Below are 23,834 nucleotides of genomic sequence, written 5' to 3'. Positions count from 1 at the left end.
GGGAGTGTTACAATATGGATGACCACCAATCATTTCTCTAATTAAAATTACTTGGATGGCACAAAACTTTAATGATAGACGGTGCCATGTTTCCAAAGTTTGAAAAAGGAAAATTTTTTACGAGTATAAATAGAGGTAGAGTCTGAGGCATATATTGACACGCACCATCAATAATAATTTTCTATCTCTCTTTATATTGCCAATATATGAAACATGAGTTAATACTCAAAATGGCCCCTGAAATTTGACTTCTGATTCAATTTAATCCTCAAATTTTCAACTGACCGAAATTGTACCCTGAAATTTTAACGTGTGCCTCAAGTTGGCCCTTCCGTCCATTTCTGTCACCAGAAAAATGACGTGATAAATTTAGTTGACACCTAGTAGTGGCACAAGAAAAACGACGTCGTTTTTCAAAAACCTAAGTCCTTGTTCTTTCATCATTGAAGGGGGTGGGGAGGGGTCAAATTTCTATGGTGTCAAATCCAAACAAGCCAACAAGAAGCTCCTGCAACATCCTTTCACCATCGCCGTATTCATAATCGTTGCCACCTCTTCCTTGGTCGTGCAACCTTGGCCACTGCACCGACGTACACCGTTTGTCGTCCCCTCCTTTTCTTCCTTCTCCTTATACTGTATCTTCCTGTTCTTTCTTTTATCCATTTTGTCTTGGTCAGAATAATAAGCCACTTCAATCACATGAAAAGCTTTTTTATTTTCTATTTGTGAATGCAATGCAGATTTGGTGAAGAAAAGTGGAACACTCACCATGGTAGCGGCAGAATCGTATGTGTTGGGGTCTGAGGTGGGGGTGGCAATGTGGTCAATGGGGAAGGAGGCAGTGGTTCTGACGTCGATGACTTTGAGAACATGGAGGGACTCTCGATGAAAGAAGAGGGTGAGTTGAGGTGAGTTGAGGTTGTAGTGTTGCACTGAAACCCTATCCCTTATTATGTATTTTCTTTTTCAATAATAATGATAATAATGATAATTAAGAATTAGTTTGAAGTGAAATAGAGGAAGTAGAAGAAGTTGTGGTTGTGGTTGTTATTATGAATGAAGCAGTTGCTCATGCATGTGTAGGTGAAGCCATGGCTGCTTGAGGAGGAGGAAGAAGAAGAAGAAGAATAAAATGACATCGTTTTGGAACAAATAGCAAAATAACGTCGTTTAATTGTGCTAGATCAGCTTTTCGGTGACAGAAATGAACGGAATGGTCAACTTAAAACACGCGTTAAAATTTTAAGTTACAATTTGGGTCAATTGAAAATTCGAGAATTAAATTGTATTGAAAGTCAAATTTCAGGAGTCATTTTGAGTATTAACTCATGAAATATTTTTCTCTCTCTTTTATATACATTACTACATATATTACTAATATTAGTAATATATATGAATAATTTCTATTATATTAAAATATTACTTATAAATAATATTAATATTAAAGTCTTTTATTTATATTTTTTTATTTTATATTTATTTTTGTTGTTATTTATTTATTTATTTAACAACAGAGATGTCCCGTTATTTCTTTTTAAAACAAAGTCATTCGTCAACTTTGGTCACATCTTTCGGTCGTTTATCAATAATCAGTGATAATCTAATACCAAGTCAATTGGCCATGGCCGGCACATTTTTCTACAATTTAGAATGTTCTCTAGAAGTCTAGACTTTAGACTAAGTAACAAATAAAATGTTAAATAAAAAACAAAATAAAATTAAAAAAGAAAAAAGCATCACATGATTCGCAATGCATTTCCATAGAAAGAACCCCACTCATCATCACATCTACAAAGGTCCCCCCCCCCCCCCCCCACTTGTTCCATTCAACGTCTCAATTCAAACAAACAACGCTCCTCCTCCTCCTCTTAATAATAATAATAATAATAATAATAACAACAACTTTTCGTCTTTTACCAAAGCCACTAAAATTAAAAATTAATAAAAGAATTTAATTTTCACTTATTTATAATATATGTATAAAATATTTTTATACAAATAATCAATTGTATACTACGGAACACAAATACGCTTCTATTTGTCGTGTCTGTGTGTCGAATATATTTTAGACACAATATTTATCAATGTTCGTCTGATGCATATATTTTTTGTCTCCAATTTTATTCTTAACAGTATTCTTAAAATGAGTTTAAAAATAGTGTATATATTATTAATTATTAAAATAAAAATATTTTAAATATTTTATATAATTAAAAAATATTAAAATAATTTAAAAATGAATTTATATTTTAATGTTAATAAAATATTAAAATATTATTATAATTTATCTAAAAATATTTTATATTTTATATATATGTCGTGTTCTCATAAATTATAAAAATTTTAAATTTGTGTGTCCACGTGTTTTGTGTTGTATTATGTCTCGTGTCCGTGCATTATAAATTACATATTATTACTTAAAAATATATCAACACAAATATATTGGTGAAAATAATTAATTTTTGAATTTATTATTTAAAAAATATTTAAATCTATGAATCTATTAATAACTATAGGTATATTAAAAACCTTACGGTATCAAAATTTTTTTTATCATTAATTTCATATATATAAATTCTAGTAAAAATAAAATGACAAGGAAAAAATAATCATAAGTATTCATAAATTTTAATATCTATCAAGTAAGAAAACTAACTCATATTCATAAGAGATAAGAGATAGGTTTTATGTAATAAAAGTACTCAAATTCTAGTTTTTGATGACTTTTTAATAAAATTCTCACTACAATAAATATGGCTTTTAGCAACGCCAAATTTTGTAACATCTTAAAACTGTTCTTATAGATAAGTTTAGACAACAGTTTTTTATAGTGTTACTGTTGAATTCAATTTTTTATTATTTTATAGCAACAAATTAAAATCGTTCTGTTTGACTATTTTAAAGAACGGTTTTATAACCGTTACCATGATTTGTATTTAAACAACGGTTTTTTAGCCTTGTTTAAATAATTGTACAAAGAAAACGCATAAAAATCGTTGTCAAAATGCTACACTTTAAAACCGTTCTATTAGATGGTCTGAGACAACGGTTTTTACAGTGTTGCTGTTGAAGTTCAATTTTTCATTATGCTATAGTAATGAAATACAACCGTTCTCTTTGACAATTTTAAAGAACGGGTTTATAACCATTACAACAATTGTTTATGAAACAAAAATTTTCTAATAGTATTTAAATAATTATACAAATTAAACAATACCAATAAAAATAATTTTAAATAATCACATAAATTAAAAATATTTTTTCTATAAATACTGAATTTATAAAATACTCAAAAACTATTGTTATAAATATATAACAAATATTTTTTTTGAAAAAAATAAAATTAAAATAAATTTAGAATAAATATTATATATTTATTGAAAAAATTTCTCTCTAAGATAATCAAGGACAGTGATCTCTTAAAAAAAATATCAGAGCGCGCTCTTCCTCCCTCCACCATCAAGGTAACCTTAACTCATCAGACTCAGAGATGTAACAATCTAAGTTTTCAAAAAATTAAATAATGAGTTATTTACAATTTATTATAATTGTTGAGAATTTTATTTTAAAAAAATTATTTTATTGAAAATAATTAATTAGAGTTTCATGAAAATTAAAGTTTAAATTTTAATTAGAATTTTATTATAATCTTTATTATAATTGAATGTTTCACATCATTTCAGTAATTAATAAATAAAAAAAATTATATAATTTAAGTTAAATAACTTTTATTACGAATATTTATAATTTAATTCAATTTCATTATTAATACTTTGTTCTTTATTATGAATATTTTACATTATATAATTTGATTTAAATATTTGACATCAACGGTAACGCTTTAAAATCATTGGCTTTGTGAATAATAAAACTACAACAGTTTAAAACCGTTGCCTATTCAGTTATGGTTTTAAACCGTTGGATTATGAAAGAGAACGACTTAATACCGTTGCTTATTGGTGCACGAATTGTGAATCACACTTTTCACAATTCGTACCACTAACCAGCAAGTGCACCGGGTCGTCCAAGTAATACCTTACGTGAGTAAGGGTCGAATCTCACAGAGATTGTTGGTTTGAAGCAATCTATGGTTATTTTGTAAATCTTAGTCAAGAAGTCAATTATGTTTATCAGTTGAATTGCAAATAAACAAGAGAGCATGGATTAAAGGTTACTTGTTAAACAGTAATGGAGAATATGTTGGAGTTTTGGAGATGCTTTGTCTTCTGAATTTCTGCTTTCCTCTGTCTTCTGATTCATGCACGCATGTCCTCCTATGGCAAGCTGTGTGTAGGTGGATCACCGTTGTCAATGGCTACCATCCATCCTTCCAGTGAAAAGATTCCAAGTGCGCTGTCACCGCACGGCTAATCATCTGCAGGTTCTCAGTCATACCGGAATAGGATCTGGTATCCTTTTGCGTCTGTCACTACGCCCAGCACTCGTGAGTTTGAAGTTCGTCACAGTCATTCGATCATTGAATCCTACTCGGAATACCACAGACAAGGTTTAGACTTTCCGGATTCTCATGAATGCCGCCATCAGTTCTAGCTTGTACCACGAAGATTCTAATCAAGAGATCTAAGAGATACTCATTCAATCGGATATAGAACGGAGGTGGTTGTCAGGCACACGTTCATGGTTTGAGGAAGGTGATGAGTGTCACAGATCATCACCTTCATCACAGTTAAGCGCGAATGAACATCTTAGATAGGAACAAGCGTGTTTAAATAGAAAACAGAAATACTTGCATTAATTCATCGAGACACAGCAGAGCTCCTCACCCCCAACAATGGAGTTTAGAGACTCATGCCGTCAAAGAATACAAAGTTCAGATCTAAAATGTCATGAGATACAAAATAAGTCTCTAAAAGTTGTTTAAATACTAAACTAGTAGCCTAGGTTTACAAAAAATGAGTAAACTATGATAGATGGTGCAGAGATCCACTTCTGGGGCCCACTTGGTGTGTGCTGGGGCTGAGACTTATGCAATTCACGTGCATAAGGCTATTTTGGGCGTTCAACACCAGGTTTGGATCCATTTCTGGCGTTGAACTCCAACTTTTGATCCTTTTCTGGCGCTGGACGCCAGAGTTGGGCAGAGGACTGGCGTTGAACGCCAGTTTATGTCGTCTATCCTCGTGCAAAGTATAAACTATTATATATTTCTGGAAAGCCCTGGATGTCTACTTTCCAACACAATTAGAAGCGCGCCATTTCGAGTTCTGTAGCTCCAGAAAATCCACTTTGAGTGCAGGGAGGTCAGAATCCAACAGCATCAGCAGTCCTTTTTCAGCCTGAATCAGATTTTTGCTCAGCTCCCTCAATTTCAGCCAGAAAAATACCTAAAATTACAGAAAAATACACAACTCATAGTAAAGTCCAGAAATATGAATTTTTCCTAAAAACTAATAGAATTAAACTAAAAACTAACCAAAACATCCTGAAAACTATATGAAATTAACCCCAAAAAGCGTATAAAATATCCGCTCATCACAACACCAAACTTAAACTGTTGCTTGTCCTCAAGCAACTAGACAAATAAAATAGAAGACTAATAGGTTGAGAAGCAATAATATCTCAGAGTTTTTGAATGAAGCTCAGATTCTAATTAGATGAGCGGGGCTAGTAGCTTTTTGCTTCTGAACAGTTTTGGCATCTCACTTTATCCATTGAAGCTCAGAGTGATTGGCATCTATAGGAACTCAGAATTCAGATAGTGTTATTGATTCTCTTAGTTCAGTGTGATGATTCTTGAACACAGCTTCTTTATGAGTCTTGGCCGTGGCCCTAAGCACTTTGTTTTCCAGTATTACCACCGAATACATAAATGCCACAGACACATAACTGGGTGAACCTTTTCAGATTGTGACTCAGCTTTGCTAAAGTCCCCAATTAGAGGTGTCCAGAGTTCTTAAGCACACTCTTCTTTTTTTTGCTTGGACCTTGACTTTAACCGCTCAGTCTCAAGTTTTCACTTGACACCTTCACGCCACAAGCACATGGTTAGGGACAGCTTGGTTTAGCCGCTTAGGCCAGGATTTTATTCCTTTTTGGCCCTTCTATCCACTGATGCTCAAAGCCTTGGGATCCTTTTTATTACCCTTGCCTTTTGGTTTTAAGGGCTATTGGCTCTTTGCTCTTGCCTCTTGGTTTTGAGAGCTTTGGCTTTTTCTGCTTGCTTTTTCTTTTTCTTTCTATTTTTTTTCGCTACTTTTTTTTTCTGCAAGCTTTGTTCTTTGCTGCTTTTTCTTGCTTCAAGAATCATTTTTATGATTTTTCAGATTATCAATAACATGTCTCATGTTCATCATTCTTTCAAGAGCCAACATATTTAACAGTCTTAAGCAACAAATTCAAAAGACATATGCACTGTTTAAGCATTCATTCAGAAGACAGAAAGCATTGCCACCACATTTAACTAATTAGAATTTCTCTTATTAAAACTCGAAATTTTATTGCCTCTTATTCAAAAGATCTACTACTTTATTCATGTTTGCTGATGATGAGAAAAATAAACTATAGCTTAATTGGAGATAAAATCAAAATAGATACTAATTACTACTATATGACTCCTAAGGTAAACTTCTATAGGGACACTATCACAGAGTTAAGGCAGAAATTGAAAATTAACAACCTTTATTCTGGGGGAACAGGGGTTCCTCTGATCCTTGGGGTGCTTGGTCCTGCAAGAGATACTTTCTGGCGCTTCAAGTCCCTTAAGTCACGCCCTTGCTCCTCTTGTTCTTTAAACATATAGGTAAGAATTTGACCGTGTTCCTTTTGTTCTTTTATGATTTGTTCCATAGCTTCCTGTATCTTGGTAACAGACGTCTCAAGATACTCCCAGTATTCAGATTGAGGGATCTCTGGGAGAAATTCCTGTGTTTTCTTCTTGATGGGATCATCCTGTGCTTGTTGTTTTTCCATTGATGCTTTGGTGATTGGCTTTTCAACTGAGATATACTCAGTTATTCCCATCCTTACTCCAGCATCCTTGCAGAGCAGAGAGATCACGCTTGGATACGCCAACCTGGCCTCTTTAGAATTTTTGTTAGCAATTTTGTAGAGTTCAGCTGAGATCAGCTGATGGACTTCCACTTCTTTTCCCATCATGATGCACTGGATCATTACTGCCCTTTTAACAGTGACTTCAGAACGGTTGCTAGTGGGCAACAGAGAATGCCCAATGAAGTCCAGCCATCCTCTGGCGACTGGTTTGAGATCTTCTCTCTTGAGTTGATTTAGGACACCCTTTGTGTTGGTGGTCCACCTGGCTCCAGGGATACATATGTCCTCTAGAATCTTGTCCAGGCCCTTGTCTGTTCTCATCATTCTCCTGTTGAATGAGTCTGGATCATCTTTCAGCTGAGGTAGCTTTAAGATCTCCCTGATCCTGTCAGGGTGGGTATGAACAATTTTTCCTCTGACCACGGTCCGATAGTCATAGAGAGCAGTCCCAGATAGTTTCTGCTTGTCAGTTTGCCACATATTAGCATAGAACTCCTGGACCATGTTCCTTCCCACTTTTGTTTCAGGATTAGCTAGGACTTCCCAATTCTTGATTCGAATTTGCTCCTGGATCTCTGGATATTCATCTTCTTTCAGATCGAATCTAACTTCCGGGATCACTGATCTCAGACCCATTATTTTGTAATAATGGTCCGAATGTTCTTTAGATAAGAACTTCCCTTGATTCCCAAGTGGTTTTGGAATGCTCTCTTTCTTGCCTCTTGGAGTGGGTTGTTTTCCTTTAGGAGCCATGATCTTAGTGATCTCGGATAAACACACCAAACTTAGAGGTTTGCTTGTCCTCAAGCAAAAGAAAAGAAAGGAGAGGGATGGAAGGAGAGCTAGGTGCAATTGTTGATGGAGGAGGAGGGAGGCCGAACCCATATTTAAAAGGATGGGGGGTGGGTTTTCGAAAAAATGGAAAAGATAAGATAAAAAGATTGATTTGAAAAAGATAAGATAGAGGATATAGTTTAAAATTGAGAAGATATGATAGATTTTTTTGAAAAAGATAAATCTAGATTTTGAAAAAGATAATATGGAGATTTGAAAAAGATATTGATTAGTTGAAAAGATTTTAGAGTGAAAAAGATAGATTTGTTTTTAGAAAAGATTTGAAAAGAGTTAGATTGAATTTGCAAAGAGGGTGTGTGCTTATGGATTAAGATATATTTGGTATTTTGAAAGAGGGATTTTTAGAAATTAAGGTTTTTAGAAATCAGGGTTCTTGACATGTTTATGCAAGAAATCATGAATTGAAACATAAAATTTGAAAGTAGAATAGAAATATGTGTGGAAAAATGAATTTGGCTCCTCCCTGCCATCCTGGCGTTTGAACGCCCAAACACTGCCTGTTTTGGGCGTTCAACGCCCAATTGCTGCTATCCTGGGCGTTCAACGCCCACTTGCTGCCCTTTTCTGGCGTTGAACGCCAGATAGCTATCCTTACTGGCGTTCAGCGCCCACTGGATGCCCATTTTGGGCGCTGAACGCCCAAAATGGCCTTCACTGGCGTTTTCTTGCCAGTAAGCTCCCTATCCCTGTTTTGTGTGCAGATTCCTTCTGTAACCCTGTGGATTTATGAAAATAATGATTTACCTTAGTATCAATGAGTTTTATATAAACAAATAAAAATAAAAATAGGGCAAAATGCTCAGAGAATTGATGTCCCATGGCTGGGTTGCCTCCCAGCAAGCGCTTCTTTATTGTCTTTAGCTGGACTTTGCTGAGCTTTTAATCTAGCTTCAGCCTTGAGCATTCTTGCTCAACGTTGCCTTCAAGATAATGCTTGATTCTCTGTCCATTGACAATGAACCTCTTATCAGAATCAATATCTTGAAGCTCCACATAACCATATGGTGATACACTTGTAATCACGTATGGTCCCCTCCACCGGGATTTCAATTTCCCGGGGAATAGCCTGAGTCTAGAGTTAAATAGCAGAACCTTCTGTCCTGGTTCAAAGATTCTAGATGACAGCTTTCTGTCATGCCACTTTTTTTATTTCTCTTTATAAAGCTTGGCATTTTCGAACGCTGTGAATCTGAATTCCTCTAGCTCATTTAGCTGGAGCAATCTTTTTTCTCCTGCTAATTTGGCGTCAAAGTTTAGGAATCTGGTTGCCCAGTAGGCCTTATGTTCCAGTTCCACGGGCAGGTGACATGCCTTACCATACACAAGTTGGTATGGAAAGGTCCCTATAGGGGTCTTGAATGCTGTTCTTTAAGCCCACAGAGCATCATCCAAGCTCCGTGCCCAATCCTTTCTACGGGTACTTACTGTCCGTTCTAGGATTCTCTTTAATTCTCTGTTAGAGACTTCAGCTTGCCCATTGGTTTGTGGATGATATGGAGTAGCCACTTTATGGCGAATTCCATACCAAACCATGGCAGAGTAAAGCTGTTTATTGCAGAAGTGAGTGCCCCATCGCTGATTAGCACTCTAGGGACACCGAACCTGCTAAAGATATGTTTCTGGAGGAACTTCAACACTGTTTTAGTATCATTAGTGGGTGTGGCAATGGCCTCAACCCATTTTGATACATAGTCAACTGCCACCAGAATATAAGTGTTTGAGTATGGTGGTGGGAAAGGTCCCATGAAGTCAATTCCCCATACGTCAAATAACTCAATTTCCAAGATTCCGTGTTGAGGCATGGCGTAACCGTGAGGCAGATTGCCAGCTCTTTGGCAACTGTCATAGTTACGTACAAACTCTCGGGAATCTCTATAGAGTGTGGGCCAATAGAAGCCACATTGGAGGACCTTGGTGGCTGTCCGCTCACCTCCGAAATGGCCTCCATATTGTGATCCATGGCAATGCCATAGGATCCTCTGTGCTTCTTCTTTAGGCACACACCTACGGATTATTCCGTCTGCACATCTCTTAAAGAGATAGGGTTCATCCCACAAGTAGTACTTTGCATCAGTGATTAATTTTTTCTTTTGTATACTGTTGTACTCTTTGGGTATGAACCTTGCAGCTTTATAGTTTGCAATATCGGCAAACCATGGTGTTTCCTGAATGGCGAATAAATGCTCATCCGGAAAAGTCTCAGAGATCTCAAGAGAGGGGAGGGGCGTCCCTTCTACTGGCTCTATCCGGGACAGATGATCAGCCACTTGGTTCTCTGTCCCTTTTCTGTCTCTTATTTCTATATCAAACTCTTGCAGAAGCAACACCCATCTGATGAGCCTGGGTTTTGAATCCTGCTTTGTGAGTAGATATTTAAGAGCAGCATGGTCAGTATACACAATCACTTTTGATCCTACTAAGTATGATCTGAACTTGTCAATGGCATAAACCACTGTAAGTAATTCTTTTTCTGTGGTTGTGTAATTTTTCTGGGCATCATTTAAAACGCGACTAGCATAATAAATGACGTGCAAAAGCTTGTCATGCCTCTGTCCCAACACTGCACCAATGGCGTGATCACTGGCATCACACATTAGCTCAAATGGTAATGTCCAGTTTGGTGCAGAAATAACTGGTGTTGTGACCAGCTTAGCTTTCAGCGTTTCAAACGCCTGTAGGCACTCTGTGTCAAACACAAATAGCGTGTCAGCAGCTAGCAGATTGCTTAGAGGTTTTACGATTTTTGAAAAATCCTTTATAAACCTTCTATAGAATCCTGCATGCCCCAGAAAGCTTCTGATTACCTTAACATTGGCAGGTGGTGGTAATTTTTCAATTACCTCTATTTTTGCTTGATCCACCTCTATTCCCTTGTTTGAGATTTTATGCCCAAGGACAATCCCCTCAGTCACCATAAAGTGACATTTTTCCCAGTTTAAAACTAGGTTGGTCTCTTGGCATCTTTTTAGAACAAGCTTCAGGTGATCAAGACAGGAGCTGAATGAGTCTCCATATACTGAGAAGTCATCCATGAAGACTTCCAGAAATTTTTCCATCATATCAGAGAAAATAGAGAGCATGCATCTCTGGAAGGTTGCAGGCGCATTACACAGCCCAAATGGCATCCTTCTATAAGCAAACACTCCAGATGGACATGTGAATGCTGTTTTCTCTTGATCCTGGGGATCTACTGCAATCTGGTTATAGCCTGAGTAGCCATCCAAAAAGCAGTAATAATCATGATCTGCCAGTCTTTCTAGCATCTGGTCTATGAATGGTAAAGGAAAATGATCCTTTCTGGTGGCTGTATTGAGCCTTCTGTAGTCAATACACATGCGCCACCCTGTAACTGTTCTTGTAGGAACCAGTTCATTTTTTTCATTATGAATCACTGTCATGCCTCCCTTTTTTGGGACGACTTGGACAAGGCTCACCCAGGGGCTATCAGAAATAGGATAAATAATCCCAGCCTCTAGTAATTTGGTGACCTCTTTCTACACCACTTCTTTCATGGCTGGATTTAGCTGCCTCTGTGGTTGAACCACTGGTTTGGCATTATCCTCCAATAAGATTTTGTGCATGCATCTAGCTGGGCTTATGCCCTTAAGATCACCTATGGACCACCCAAGAGCTGTCTTGTGTGTCCTTAGCACTTGAATAAGTGCTTCCTCTTCCTGTGAATTTAAAGCAGAGCTTATGATCACTGGAAAAGTGTCACCTTCTCCCAGAAATACATATTTCAAGGATGGTGGTAATGACTTGAGCTCGGGTTTAGGAGGTTTTTCCTCTTCCAGAAGAAATTTCAGAGGCTCTTTCATGCCCTCTGAGTCCTCCAAATCAGGCTGAACATCTTTAAAGATATTTTCCAACTCTGATTCGAGACTCTCAGCCATGTTGATCTCTTCTACCAAGGAGTCAATAAGATCAACTTTCATGCAGTCTGTTGATGTGTCTGGATGCTGTATGGCTTTGACAGCATTCAACTTAAACTCATCATCATTGACTCTCAGGGTTATTTCCCCCTGTTGGACGTCAATGAGGGTTCGTCCAGTTGCTAGGAAGGGTCTTCCTAGAATGAGAGTGGCACTCTTGTGCTCCTCCATTTCCAGCACAACAAAGTCAGTGGGAAAGGCGAATGGCCCAACTCTGACAATCATGTCTTCAATCACGCCTGATGGGTATTTAGTGGAGCCATCAGCAAGTTGGAGACATATCCGGTTCGGTTTAACTTCGTCAGTTAAGCTAAGCTTCCTGACAGTGGATGCAGGTATTAGGTTGATGCTTGCCCCAAGATCGCATAAGGCTGTCTTGGTACAATTATCTTCTAATATGCATGGTATCAGAAAACTCCCAGGGTCTTTAAGCTTTTCAGGAAAGCTCTTCAGAATGACTGCACTGCATTCTTCAGTGAGGAGAACTCTTTCTGTTTCTCTCCAATCCTTCTTATGACTCAAGATCTCTTTCATGAACTTGGCATAAGAAGGTATTTGCTCAAGTGCTTCTGCAAATGGAATCTTTATTTCAAGAGTCCTAAGATAATCTGCAAAGCGAGCAAATTGCTTATCCTGCTCCTCTTTCCGGAGTTTTTGAGGATAAGGTATCTTGGCTTTATATTCCTCAACCTTAGTTGCTGTAGGTTTATTGCCTACAGAAGTGGTTGAAGAAGCCTTTTTAGAGGGGTTGTTATCAGCATTTGTGTGTGTCTGATCCCTCACTGGCAATTGAGTGCCAGAGTTAGAAACTGGAGTGACGTTAGACGCTAACTCCTTCTCTGTTCCTGGCGTCTGAACGCCAGAACTGTGCCCATTTTGGGCGTTCAGCGCCAGATCTTGCCCAATTTGGGCGTTCAACGCCAGATCCTTGCCCATTTCTGGCGTTGAACGCCAGTCTTGCCATGTTTCTGGCGTTGAACGCCAGTCCTGGGCATGGTCTGGGCGTTCAGCGCCAGCCTTCCACCAAATTTCTGGCGTTTTAGCACCAGAATTATTTTTCCCTGGGCTCTTACTGTCCTCAGGTGAATCTTGGGTGGTTTGCTCATTTCTTGGCTTTTTGCTGCTTTGAGGTGGGGTATTTAATGTTTTCCCACTTCTTAATTGAACTGCTTGGCATTCTTCTGTTATTTGTTTTGACAGCTGCTGCTTTGTTTGCTTAAACTGTTCTTCCATATGTATATTAGCCATCCTTGTCTCTTGTAGTCTATCTTTGAATTCGGCTAACTGCTTTGTTAGGAAGTCCAACTGCTGATTGAATTCAGCAGCTTGTTTTACAGGACTGAGTTCAGCAGTTGCTGTTTTAACCTCTTCTTTCATGGAAGGGTCACTGCTTAGATACAGATGCTGATTCCTGGCAACTGTATCAATGAGCTCTTGAGCCTCTTCAATTGTCTTTCTCATGTGGATAGATCCACCAGCTGAGTAATCTAGAGACATCTGAGCTCCTTCTGCAAGCCCATAGTAGAAGATGTCTAACTGAACCCACTTTGAAAACATTTCAGAGGGGAATTTTCGTAGCATCTCTCTATATCTCTCCCAGGCATCATAAAGAGATTCATTATCTCCTTGCTTGAAGCCTTGGATGTCCAGCCTTAGCTGTGTCATCCTTTTTGGAGGGAAATACTGATTCAGGAATTTTTCTGTCAGCTATTTCCATGTCCTTATGCTGGCTTTAGGTTGGTTATTTAACCACCTCTTAGCTTGGTCTTTTACAGCAAATGGAAACAGTAATAGTCTGTAGACATCCTGATCTATTTCTTTATCATGTACTGTGTCAGCAATTTGTAAAAATTGTGCCAGAAACTCTGTAGGTTCTTCCTGTGGAAGACCGGAATACTGGCAACTTTGCTGCACCATGATAATGAGCTGAGGATTCAACTCAAAGCTACTGACTCCAATGGAGGGTATGCAGATACTACTCCCATATGAAGCAGTAGAGGGGTTAGAATATGACCCCAGAGTCCTCCTGGACTGTTCATTTCCGCTTAGGTCCATGATGGAGAAAGGGAGATGATGTAAAATAGAAAAAATATTATTATTTATTTATTTATTTATTTATTTATTTCGAAAATAAAATAAAAATAAATAAAAATGGGGGAAGATTTTCGAAAAATGAGGAGAGAGAAAGTGGTTAGGAAGTTTTGAAAAAATCTGAATTTTAAAAATTGATTTTCGAAAAAGATGCTTTAAAATAGAGAGAAAAGATATTTTTAAATATTAAAGAGGAGAGAGAAAAACAATAAAATAGCACAGGATTTAAAATTTTTAGATCTGAGGTTCCTTATTTTTGAAAATTTTGGAGGGAAAAACACCAAGGAACACCAAACTTAAAAATTTTAAGATCAAAACACAAGGAAAACTTAAGAACACCTTGAAGATCCACAAGAACACAAGAACATGAAGGAAGAACACCAAACTTAAAATTTTTAGAAAACCAAACTAAATTTTCGAAAATTTTAAGAAAAATCAACAAGAAAACACCAAACTTAAAGTTTGGCACTGGATTTAATAGAAAAAATGTTTTTTGAAAAAGATTTTAAAAAGAAAATAAGGATTCCAAAACTTTAACACGACACTAATAAGAGACTCTAAACTAAAAAAAAAAATTTCTAATCTAAGCAACAAAATAAACCGTTAGTTGTCCAAACACGAACAATCCCCGGCAACGGCGCCAAAAACTTGGTGCACGAATTGTGAATCACACTTTTCACAACTCGTACCACTAACCAGCAAGTGCATTGGGTCGTCCAAGTAATACCTTACGTGAGTAAGGGTCGAATCCCACAGAGATTGTTGGTTTGAAGCAATCTATGGTTATTTTGTAAATCTTAGTCAGGAAGTCAATTATGTTTATCAGTTGAATTGCAAATAAACAAGAGAGCATGGATTAAAGGTTACTTGTTAAACAGTAATGGAGAATATGTTGGAGTTTTGGAGATGCTTTGTCTTCTGAATCTCTGCTTTCCTCTGTCTTCTGATTCACGCACGCATGTCCTCCTATGGCAAGCTGTGTGTAGGTGGATCACCGTTGTCAATGGCTACCATCCATCCTTCCAGTGAAAAGATTCCAAGTGCGCTGTCACCGCACGGCTAATCATCTGCAGGTTCTCAGTCATACCGGAATAGGATCTGCTATCCTTTTGCGTCTGTCACTACGCCCAGCACTCGTGAGTTTGAAGTTCGTCACAGTCATTCGATCATTGAATCCTACTCAGAATACCACAGACAAGGTTTAGACTTTCCGGATTCTCATGAATGCCGCCATCAGTTCTAGCTTGTACCACGAAGATTCTAATCAAGAGATCTAAGAGATACTCATTCAATCGGATATAGAACGGAGGTGGTTGTCAGGCACACGTTCATGGTTTGAGAAAGGTGATGAGTGTCACAGATCATCACCTTCATCACAGTTAAGCGTAAATGAACATCTTAGATAGGAACAAGCGTGTTTAAATGGAAAACAGAAATACTTGCATTAATTCAACGAGACACAGCAGAGCTCCTCACCCCCAACAATGGAGTTTAGAGACTCATGCCGTCAAAGAATACAAAGTTCAGATCTAAAATGTCATGAGATACAAAATAAGTCTCTAAAAGTTGTTTAAATACTAAACTAGTAGCCTAGGTTTACAAAAAATGAGTAAACTATGATGGATGGTGCAGAGATCCACTTCTGGGGCCCACTTGGTGTGTGCTGGGGCTGAGACTTAAGCAATTCACGTGCATAAGGCTGTTTTGGGCGTTCAACGCCAGGTTTGGATCCATTTCTGGCGTTGAACTCCAACTTTTGATCATTTTCTGGCGCTGGACGCCAGAATTGGGCAGAGGACTGGCGTTGAACGCCAGTTTACGTCGTCTATCCTCATGCAAAGTATGGACTATTATATATTTCTGGAAAGACCTGGATGTCTACTTTCCAACGCAATTGGAAGCGCGCCATTTCGAGTTCTGTAGCTCCAGAAAATCCACTTTGAGTGCAGGGAGGTCAGAATCCAACAGCATCAGCAGTCCTTTTTCAGCCTGAATCAGATTTTTGCTCAGCTCCCTCAATTTCAGCCAGAAAAATACCTGAAATTACAGAAAAACACACAACTCATAGTAAAGTCCAGAAATATGAATTTTTCCTAAAAACTAATAGAATTAAACTAAAAACTAATTAAAACATCTTGAAAACTATATGAAATTAACCCCAAAAAGCGTATAAAATATCCGCTCATCACTTATCGAGTAACGGTTCAAAACCGTTGTTTAAAATTTTCTTTCAAAATCGTTGTCTATGCCAGTAATTTTGGCAACGGTTTTTTTGTTACCATTGCCTTATGTAAAAAACCGTTGCCTTTGACCATTGGTAACGGCCGCATATACCACAGGTAAAAAATCGTTGCCAAAGCGTTGCCTAAAGTTTTAGGAACGGTTTTTCAATCTACGACAACGGTTTTTGACCGTTGCGAAAACCCTTATTTGTTGTAGTGTTTTAAATTACTCTCACACTTTATCTTCAACTTTAACTCCACACCATATCTTATTTCCCAAATCCCAAGATAGAAGTTCTGGTGGTTCTGGACAACGACGTCTTCTCTGTTTATTGTTATCTTTTTCTCCCACTAACCCACATTCAAAATTCAAACTTTAGCTACAGTGGTGCTTCAAAAAGTCCTACTAAACCATCGCCCAGCCGTCGTTGTTGAACTCTTCTCCTCGGCCAAAGGGTGTCGTCGTCGCCGGCAGTAGTCGTTGTCTTTGAAAGCTCTGCTCGACCTCTTTTCCTCCATCCTCTTCTCCTTTACGTCATCGCGTCTGGCCCTCTTCTCTCTCGCACAAGTTCTTCTCGTCTTCTCTTTTTAGTTGCTCGATCTTTTTCTCCTCTTCTCTCTCTCCGAGCTGCTAATCCTACGTCTCTGTCTCATCATTTCTCCCTCTTTCATCATCTGTTTTGTTCCTACCTCACCGTTAGTTTTGTGCCTCTCTTATTGTTGGTAACTAGTGCTTGTTCGATTTTTTTTGTTAATTACTTAATTTTAATGATTTTGAGTTTTAATTGTATGATTTCATAATTTGGAATAATATTTATAGTTATGAGTTTCTAATTGTTTTGTTATGTTTTTTTCTTTTAGGGTAAAGTATATTTTTTGTCCCTGAAGTTTGATAAAAGTTTCAAAAATACCCTTAAGTTTTATTTTGTTCCAATTTTGTCCCAAAAGTTTTCGATTTGCATTAAATATACCCTTGACGGGTAATTTTTCAAAAAATTTAAGATCAATTCAATAACAATCTCATAAGAACAACTCTCAACACAAGCAAATCAAGCATCATTTTCATGCATTATTGTTAGATTGGTCTTAAATTTTTTGAAAATTTAGCCATCGAGGGTATATTTGATGCAAATCGAAAACTTTTGGGACAAAATTAAAACAAAATAAAACTTAAGAATATTTTTGAAACTTTTGCCAAACTTCAGGAACAAAAAGTATATTTTACCCTTTCTTTTATTAATTTTGTATGAAACTAGAATAAACTCTGATTATGGTTGATTTCAATGATTCTGGAGTTTGCTGCTGGAGAGATGGTCGTTGAGGGAGAAGAAGGTGATAACAGATAGAAAAGACGTTGCTGCCGTCGTTGATGTTGCTGCCTAATACCGCCGTAATCTCCAACTTGTCGCTGAATCCAAGTTTTGCTTTCTTTCGTTTTGCTCTTCTCCAATGTAACCGTAGATTTGTTTAGATAATTGATGTTTATGTCGTCATGGTGCTAGTGGTAGTGGAGTAGTAAAGAAGAGAAAATATGGTTAACATGGTGGCAATGGAAGATTGTGAAAATTTAGGATTTGGAAAAAAAAAGAAGATGACATGGAGTTGATGTTAAAGATAAAGTGAAAATTCAGATGCAGTCAACTTCACGTAAAGTTGATAGCTGAGAGTTGTTAAATGATTTGAATGATTTGACTAAATTTCCATCTAACGGCTCTTAGTTATCAACTTCAAGTGAAGTTGACTGTATCTGAGTTTCTACCTAAAGATAAAGAGTAGGATTAATTTAGAAATTTTATTAACCAATCAACAAAAAATTAGGGTTTGAGTATTTTTGTCACACAGAATCTATTTTTCATATGGGTATAACATCGATTTCTTTGTTTGATAAATATTTTTGTTAGTGTTTGCAAAGTTAATAGACACAAATTAGGAGTGTTTGCGATTCGGTTTGGATTTGATATTTTAAAAAAAAAAAAAATCGATCCAATCCATTCCAATTTCAAACAGTTTGGATTGGATGGATTTATAGTTTTGTAAATTAAAAAAATTAAATATACATAATAAATCTTATCATTAAATTTTAAATAATCAACAATGACATAACAAGTCTCAACAATATCTTAAAAATTAATAATAATATAATAATAGAAATAACATTATAAGTTAGTTAAAATAATAAATTTCATTTTAAATATAAAGTATTTATTTAATAATAATAATACATAAATAATATAAAACTATATAATAAATTGAATATATTATAAATAAAATTGTAAATATAATAAAAAATAATAATATTATAGTACATTGTGTGATTTGAATTAAGTTGAATCAGTTTTAAAAAGTAAATTCAAAATTCGATCCAATTTATACAGTTTGTTAAAAATAAAATTCAATTAAGTTTAAACTAATACTATTTTTAATTGGTTTTAGAATTGAATTAAATTGAATGAGCGATTTAATCTGGATGAATTTATATTTAAATACCTTTGAGTAAAGTACCAACTCGGTCCCTGTCCATTTCCCAAAACGACAAGACGATCCTTAACCAAAAATCCCTTCCATTACGGTCCCTGACCTTGTATTCCGTCTGCCAACCCGGTCTTTCTGTCAGTTTCACGGCAAAAATTCGACGGAAATTGTTGACGTGTCAGGTGCAAAAATGGACAGGAACCTAGTTGTCTCTAAATTTAAATTGGTTAGGGGTTTATTTGTCCTTATTATTCTTTAAGCAATATTTTTTAATTATTTTTTATTCATTGTGTTAATATTCTTTTTTTAATAAATAAATACAAACTAATTAATAAATTATTCAAATTCTTTTTTTAACAAATAAATACAAACTAATTAATAAATTATTCAAATTTAAAAATATCATGTATTATGAAACCAAATAAATAATTTTTAAATATATAAATAATAAACATTAAAATTCAGTTAATACATTAATAATAATAACCCTATGATATACTATTAATATTATGATCTAGCTAATTTTCATGATAAAGTGAAACTAATGAACACAATATTTGATATATAGTAAACTTTTTTTGATTAATAACAAATTTAATTTTTTATCTCTTTAAACTAAATTAATAATTCTATTATGGTTTATTTCACTTAGTATTAGTAGCCTACTTATAGTGTATTTTAGTGCAAAGATATCAAATAGAATTATTAATTTAGTTTAAAGAGATAAAAAATTAAATTTGTTATTAGTCAAAAAAAGTTTACTATATATCAAATATTGTGTTCATTAGTTTCACTTTATTGTGAAAATTAGCTAGATCATAATATTAATAGTATATCATAGGGTTATTATTATTAATGTATTAACTGAATTTTAATATTTATTATTTATATATTTAAAAATTATTTATTTAGTTTCATAATACATGATATTTTTAAATTTGAATAATTTATTAATTAGTTTGTATTTATTTATTAAAAAAAGAATATTAACACAATGAATAAAAAATAATTAAAAAATATTGCTTAAAGAATAATAAGGACAAATAAACCCCTAATCAATTTAAATTTAGAGATAATTAGGTCCCTGTCCATTTTTGCACCTGATACGTTAGTAATTTCCATCGAATTTTCGCCGTAAAACTGACAGAAGGACCGAGTTGGCAGATAGAATACAGAGTCAGAAACCGTAATGAAAGGAGTTTTTGATTAAGGATCGTCTTATCATTTTGAGAGATGGACAGAGACCGAATTGGTACTTTACTCAACACCTTTAGTACAAATGGTTGATTTTCCAATGAGGAAAAAAAAAAAAAAGGAACAGTTCACACCAAAACCTCCAAAGAACACGTCCGCTCAGAATCGATTTTCTTTATCTGCAGTTTCCTCTTTTCTGACCTTTTCTTGACGCGATTTTGCACATTTCAGTTCTCTCTCTCTCTCTCTCTCTCTCTCTCTCTCTCTCTCTCTCTCTGCATTAAGGAACCAAGTTCGTTCTTATACAAACACCGTTCCGTCTTCTTCTTTCCCACAACGTTCTGCTCAATCCAATCTTGCTGTCTATCACTTTCCACTCTCCAGGTACCATCTTGCTTCTTTCTCTCTCTCTCCTGCAAGTTTGTATTTTGACGCTTTTTTTCTGTTGACGGAATTCCTTGAATCCAAATTTGTAAACCTTGCTGTGTTTAGTGCGTTTTTGTGGATCATGTGATGCTCAAATTTCAGTTCAATTGAGATCTTGTGTTTCTGGTTTCCTGTTACTTAGTTGTTGTTATTATTATTATTATTATTATTATTGTTTAAAATTTTATTTACTATTAGTTTTGCAGAATTTTATCGTCGATTTGTTTGTATATGACTTGTTGTGAAAGTCCAGCACAGTATATAGTTTGTAACGCTTTCTTTGCTTTGCTTTTAACGGCTTTGGAAACGCTTTTCGTGTTGAAATCTTATACGTTTTGAAGTTCCTTCAGGGTCCGTCCTTGTCAATGGTTGGTGATGGTGACTTGGTGTTGCTGATTCCCCTTTTGTTCTGTTGCTTTTGTTTCTTTTGTTCATTCTCTCTATCAAAGTTCTTTCCTTTTTTATTTTCGGATTAAAAAAAAAGGCCCTTTTTGCTAACAGCTATTTTGTGATGCTTTTTGGTGATATTTGGGTTCTTATTGCTTGCCTTTTCAGGAAGAACTTGAAACCTGTCTTCAAATCAAATAGGAGAAATGTTTGGTTCAAAGAAGTCTCCTTTAAAGGTTGTTAAATCTGGGTCAAACCCATTTGATTCTGATGATGAGGATCTTGTAAAGGATAACAAGAATAGTTCTACGAAGAAGGCCTCTTCAGAGCGTGCACTTGTTTCTTTAGAAAACACCAATCCTTTTGATGATGATGTTGTTGCTAACAAGAACTCTTCATCATCTTCGTATGCTCTACGATTGGCTGACCGGAATAGGTATAAGAATGATTTCCGTGACTCTGGTGGGTTAGAGAATCAATCAGTGCAAGAACTGGAGAGCTATGCTGTTTACAAGGCTGAGGAGACTACAAAATCGGTCAACAATTGTTTGAAGATAGCAGAGAACATAAGAGAGGATGCTACCAAGACTCTGGTCACCCTTCATCAACAAGGCGAACAAATCACCAGAAGTCATTATGTTGCTGCTGACATTGATCAAGATTTAAGCAGGGTATTAATCCTGAGTTAACACATTTATTTTCACATTATGTGTTTTTGACAAATAACTGATTTAGCTGTGATTGCCTTATCCTTGCTGACAGGGAGAGAAGCTTTTGGGAAGTCTTGGTGGTCTCTTCTCGAAGACTTGGAAACCAAAAAAGACACGCGCAATTAGAGGACCTGTTCTTTTTCCAGGTTAATATTCTTTTTCCTGCATTGCTGGCCATTTTTAGTATCCATTATGTTGGTACTATATAAGAAGAGTATAGAACTTAATGTGGTTCATGACATATAACAGATGATCCAGTAAGAAGAAATGGTAATCACTTGGAGCAGAGAGAGAAGTTAGGATTGACTTCTGCACCCAAAAGGCAGTCCAATCTGCGGGCACCGCCTCCCGAACCGACAAACACGATTGAAAAAGTTGAGGTTTGTATCAACCCTCATTTAGCTCTAGTTTATTTTTTATTTTCATGTCTCTGAATACATGCTGCTTTTGTCTACCATAGTTGTGGTAGCCTAGTGATTTTCATTATTCCCTATGGTTATATTGCTAAGATTGAATTCATTGAGATAGTATTAAGCAAATATGTGATGAACTGAAATAGGTTGAGAACAAGAAGCAAGATGATGCGCTTTCAGATTTAAGTGACATATTGGGAGAGCTCAAAGGCATGGCTATTGACATGGGGTCTGAAATTGAGAGGTCAGTCAACTCAATTGCATATCTTAAATTGTACATTCTTAGATCAACTCAATGTATCTAAATACAAACAATGTGTATCTCTAATCATGTCTTGAGAGTGGTTCTTGAGCACTAGATTGAAAACTTTTTGTTGCCTTCCCTTAAGTCCTTACAAAACCAAAGTGGATAATATGACAAATTGACTTGGAATTTATCGAAGCATGATAATTAATTAGTAGTTGTGTCTGTTTGGTAAATGTTGCAGGCATAACAAGGCTCTGAATCATATGTATGATGATGTGGATGAGTTGAATTTCCGAATGAAAGGTGCTAACCAACGTGGCCGCCGTTTACTTGGCAAATAGTGCTGATGAATTTCAAGGCAATATTTCTTAGTGTGATTTGTATTCAGATTATACAGTATCATTAAATTTTAGACACTCTTTTGGCTCCTCATAGGCCATGATTTAGTTTTACATTTTTATTGCACATAATGTAGATTTCCCTTGTGCTATGATAGTGCATTTCATTTTTCATTTTTCATTTTTCATTTTTCACTCTCCACCCGTCCCTATCCTCTCTTCATTTTTCTTCATATATATTCATTAATTTTGATGTTGCCTGAGTACAAATATTATTATTCTATAATGTATAGGTTTGGTAAAAAAAACTAAAAATAAATGTATCATTTTTTTCTTCCTTATAGTAGAACCGATGAAATTGAGATATCAACAAGGATAGAGACATGGTTAAAAGGTAAATTACGTAAACAAAACAATTTGACTCGAATATTACTCACTTTTTCTAAATGAATTTTTTCTTTTTTTTAAATTGATATAAATCGTTTTAGGCTGCAATTTTTTAAGTTATATGTAAATCGTGCTAGGGAGCAACGATTTTTTAGGAGGCATTTTCAGGCAACGACAATTTAGCAAGGAATGTATTACATTTATAAAGGGGTGTATAGATCCGCTTTTTAATTTGTATATTGGAACTGAAATAGTGTTTTCCCTTGCTATTGACATTGTGTGTGTAATTCTCGGGTGTGGACGACGGTAAAAGACAAATCTAAGATTCACATTTATAGTCCTGCAAACTGGAGGGTTAGTATTCTTTAAATTGGACCCTCAGATTTGATTATAATTGGGACATGCTTTTGTAGCAATTGGACGGCCAAAGACGAATGAATAAAGATTGAACGGTGAATACTTGATGCTTAAAACCTAAGTTTCAGATTTCACCGCTTATCAATCTAACGGACAGGGGTATATCAACGATGATCGACGGTGAGGGAGGGCTCCACAATTCTGACCCTCAATTTTGTAGTCAATAACCACGTGTACATGCACATGGGAAGGGTGCGGTCGATAGCAATTACATGTTGTAGCACACGCCCCTCCAATGCATCAGGATAATCCCTTTTCGGATGATCTTGAGAAATATCCGGCGTTGCCTAAAGCACCTGAGTATAAGCTTAAGATGCCATATCCTTAGAGGCTCCAAAAGGAGATCAAGGACAAACAGTTTTCAAAGTTTTTGGAAGTCTTCAGAAAGCTGCAAATCAATATTCCTTTTGCTGAGATTTTGGAACAAATGCCTCTCTATGTTAAGTTCATGAAAGATTTACTTTCCAAGAAGAATATTTTAAAGGGAGATAAAACAGTGGTCCTGACCAAGGAATGTAGTGCCATAATTCGGAGCAATTTGTCAAGGAAGATGCCAGATCCAAGGAGCTTTTAGATTTCATGTACCATTGGGAGAACAACCTTTGACTAAGCCTTACGTGATCTAGGTGCAAGTATCAATTTAATGCCATTGTCTCTGATGAAAAAGCTATAAATCAAAGAGGCACAACCAACAAGGATAGCATTACAAATGACACACAAGTCTCTGAAACA

The 23,834-nt window shown here is 35.9% G+C and overlaps 1 protein-coding gene across 1 annotated transcript; it reads left to right on the top strand.

Annotated features, from left to right (window-relative positions):
• The first annotated feature begins 19,818 nt into the window (after positions 1–19,818).
• LOC112722555 (SNAP25 homologous protein SNAP33) lies at positions 19,819–22,479 on the top strand. The gene is made up of 6 exons (XM_025773624.2): positions 19,819–20,161; positions 20,759–21,261; positions 21,353–21,446; positions 21,550–21,680; positions 21,860–21,957; positions 22,202–22,479. Exons 2-6 carry the CDS (start codon positions 20,797–20,799, stop codon positions 22,299–22,301), a joined length of 888 nt encoding a protein of 295 aa, XP_025629409.1. The 5' UTR covers positions 19,819–20,161; positions 20,759–20,796; the 3' UTR covers positions 22,302–22,479.
• The last annotated feature ends 1,355 nt before the right edge of the window (positions 22,480–23,834 follow it).

The sequence above is a fragment of the Arachis hypogaea genome, chromosome 11, assembly GCF_003086295.3.
Source record: "Arachis hypogaea cultivar Tifrunner chromosome 11, arahy.Tifrunner.gnm2.J5K5, whole genome shotgun sequence".
Classification (NCBI taxonomy): Eukaryota; Viridiplantae; Streptophyta; class Magnoliopsida; order Fabales; family Fabaceae; genus Arachis; species Arachis hypogaea.
The sequence above is the reverse complement of the archived record's forward strand: the minus strand, read 5'-3'. Positions and strand labels throughout refer to the sequence as shown.

What these genes read in the sequence shown, in the direction of transcription:
- LOC112722555 (XM_025773624.2), top strand. Translation starts at nt 20,797, where the DNA reads ATGTTTGGTTCAAAGAAGTCTCCTTTAAAGGTTGTTAAATCTGGGTCA. An exon ending in TTGATCAAGATTTAAGCAGG is followed by an intron (nt 21,262 to 21,352) that starts GTATTAATCCTG and finishes CCTTGCTGACAG; the next exon opens with GGAGAGAAGCTTTTGGGAAG. An exon ending in ACACGATTGAAAAAGTTGAG is followed by an intron (nt 21,681 to 21,859) that starts GTTTGTATCAAC and finishes GAACTGAAATAG; the next exon opens with GTTGAGAACAAGAAGCAAGA.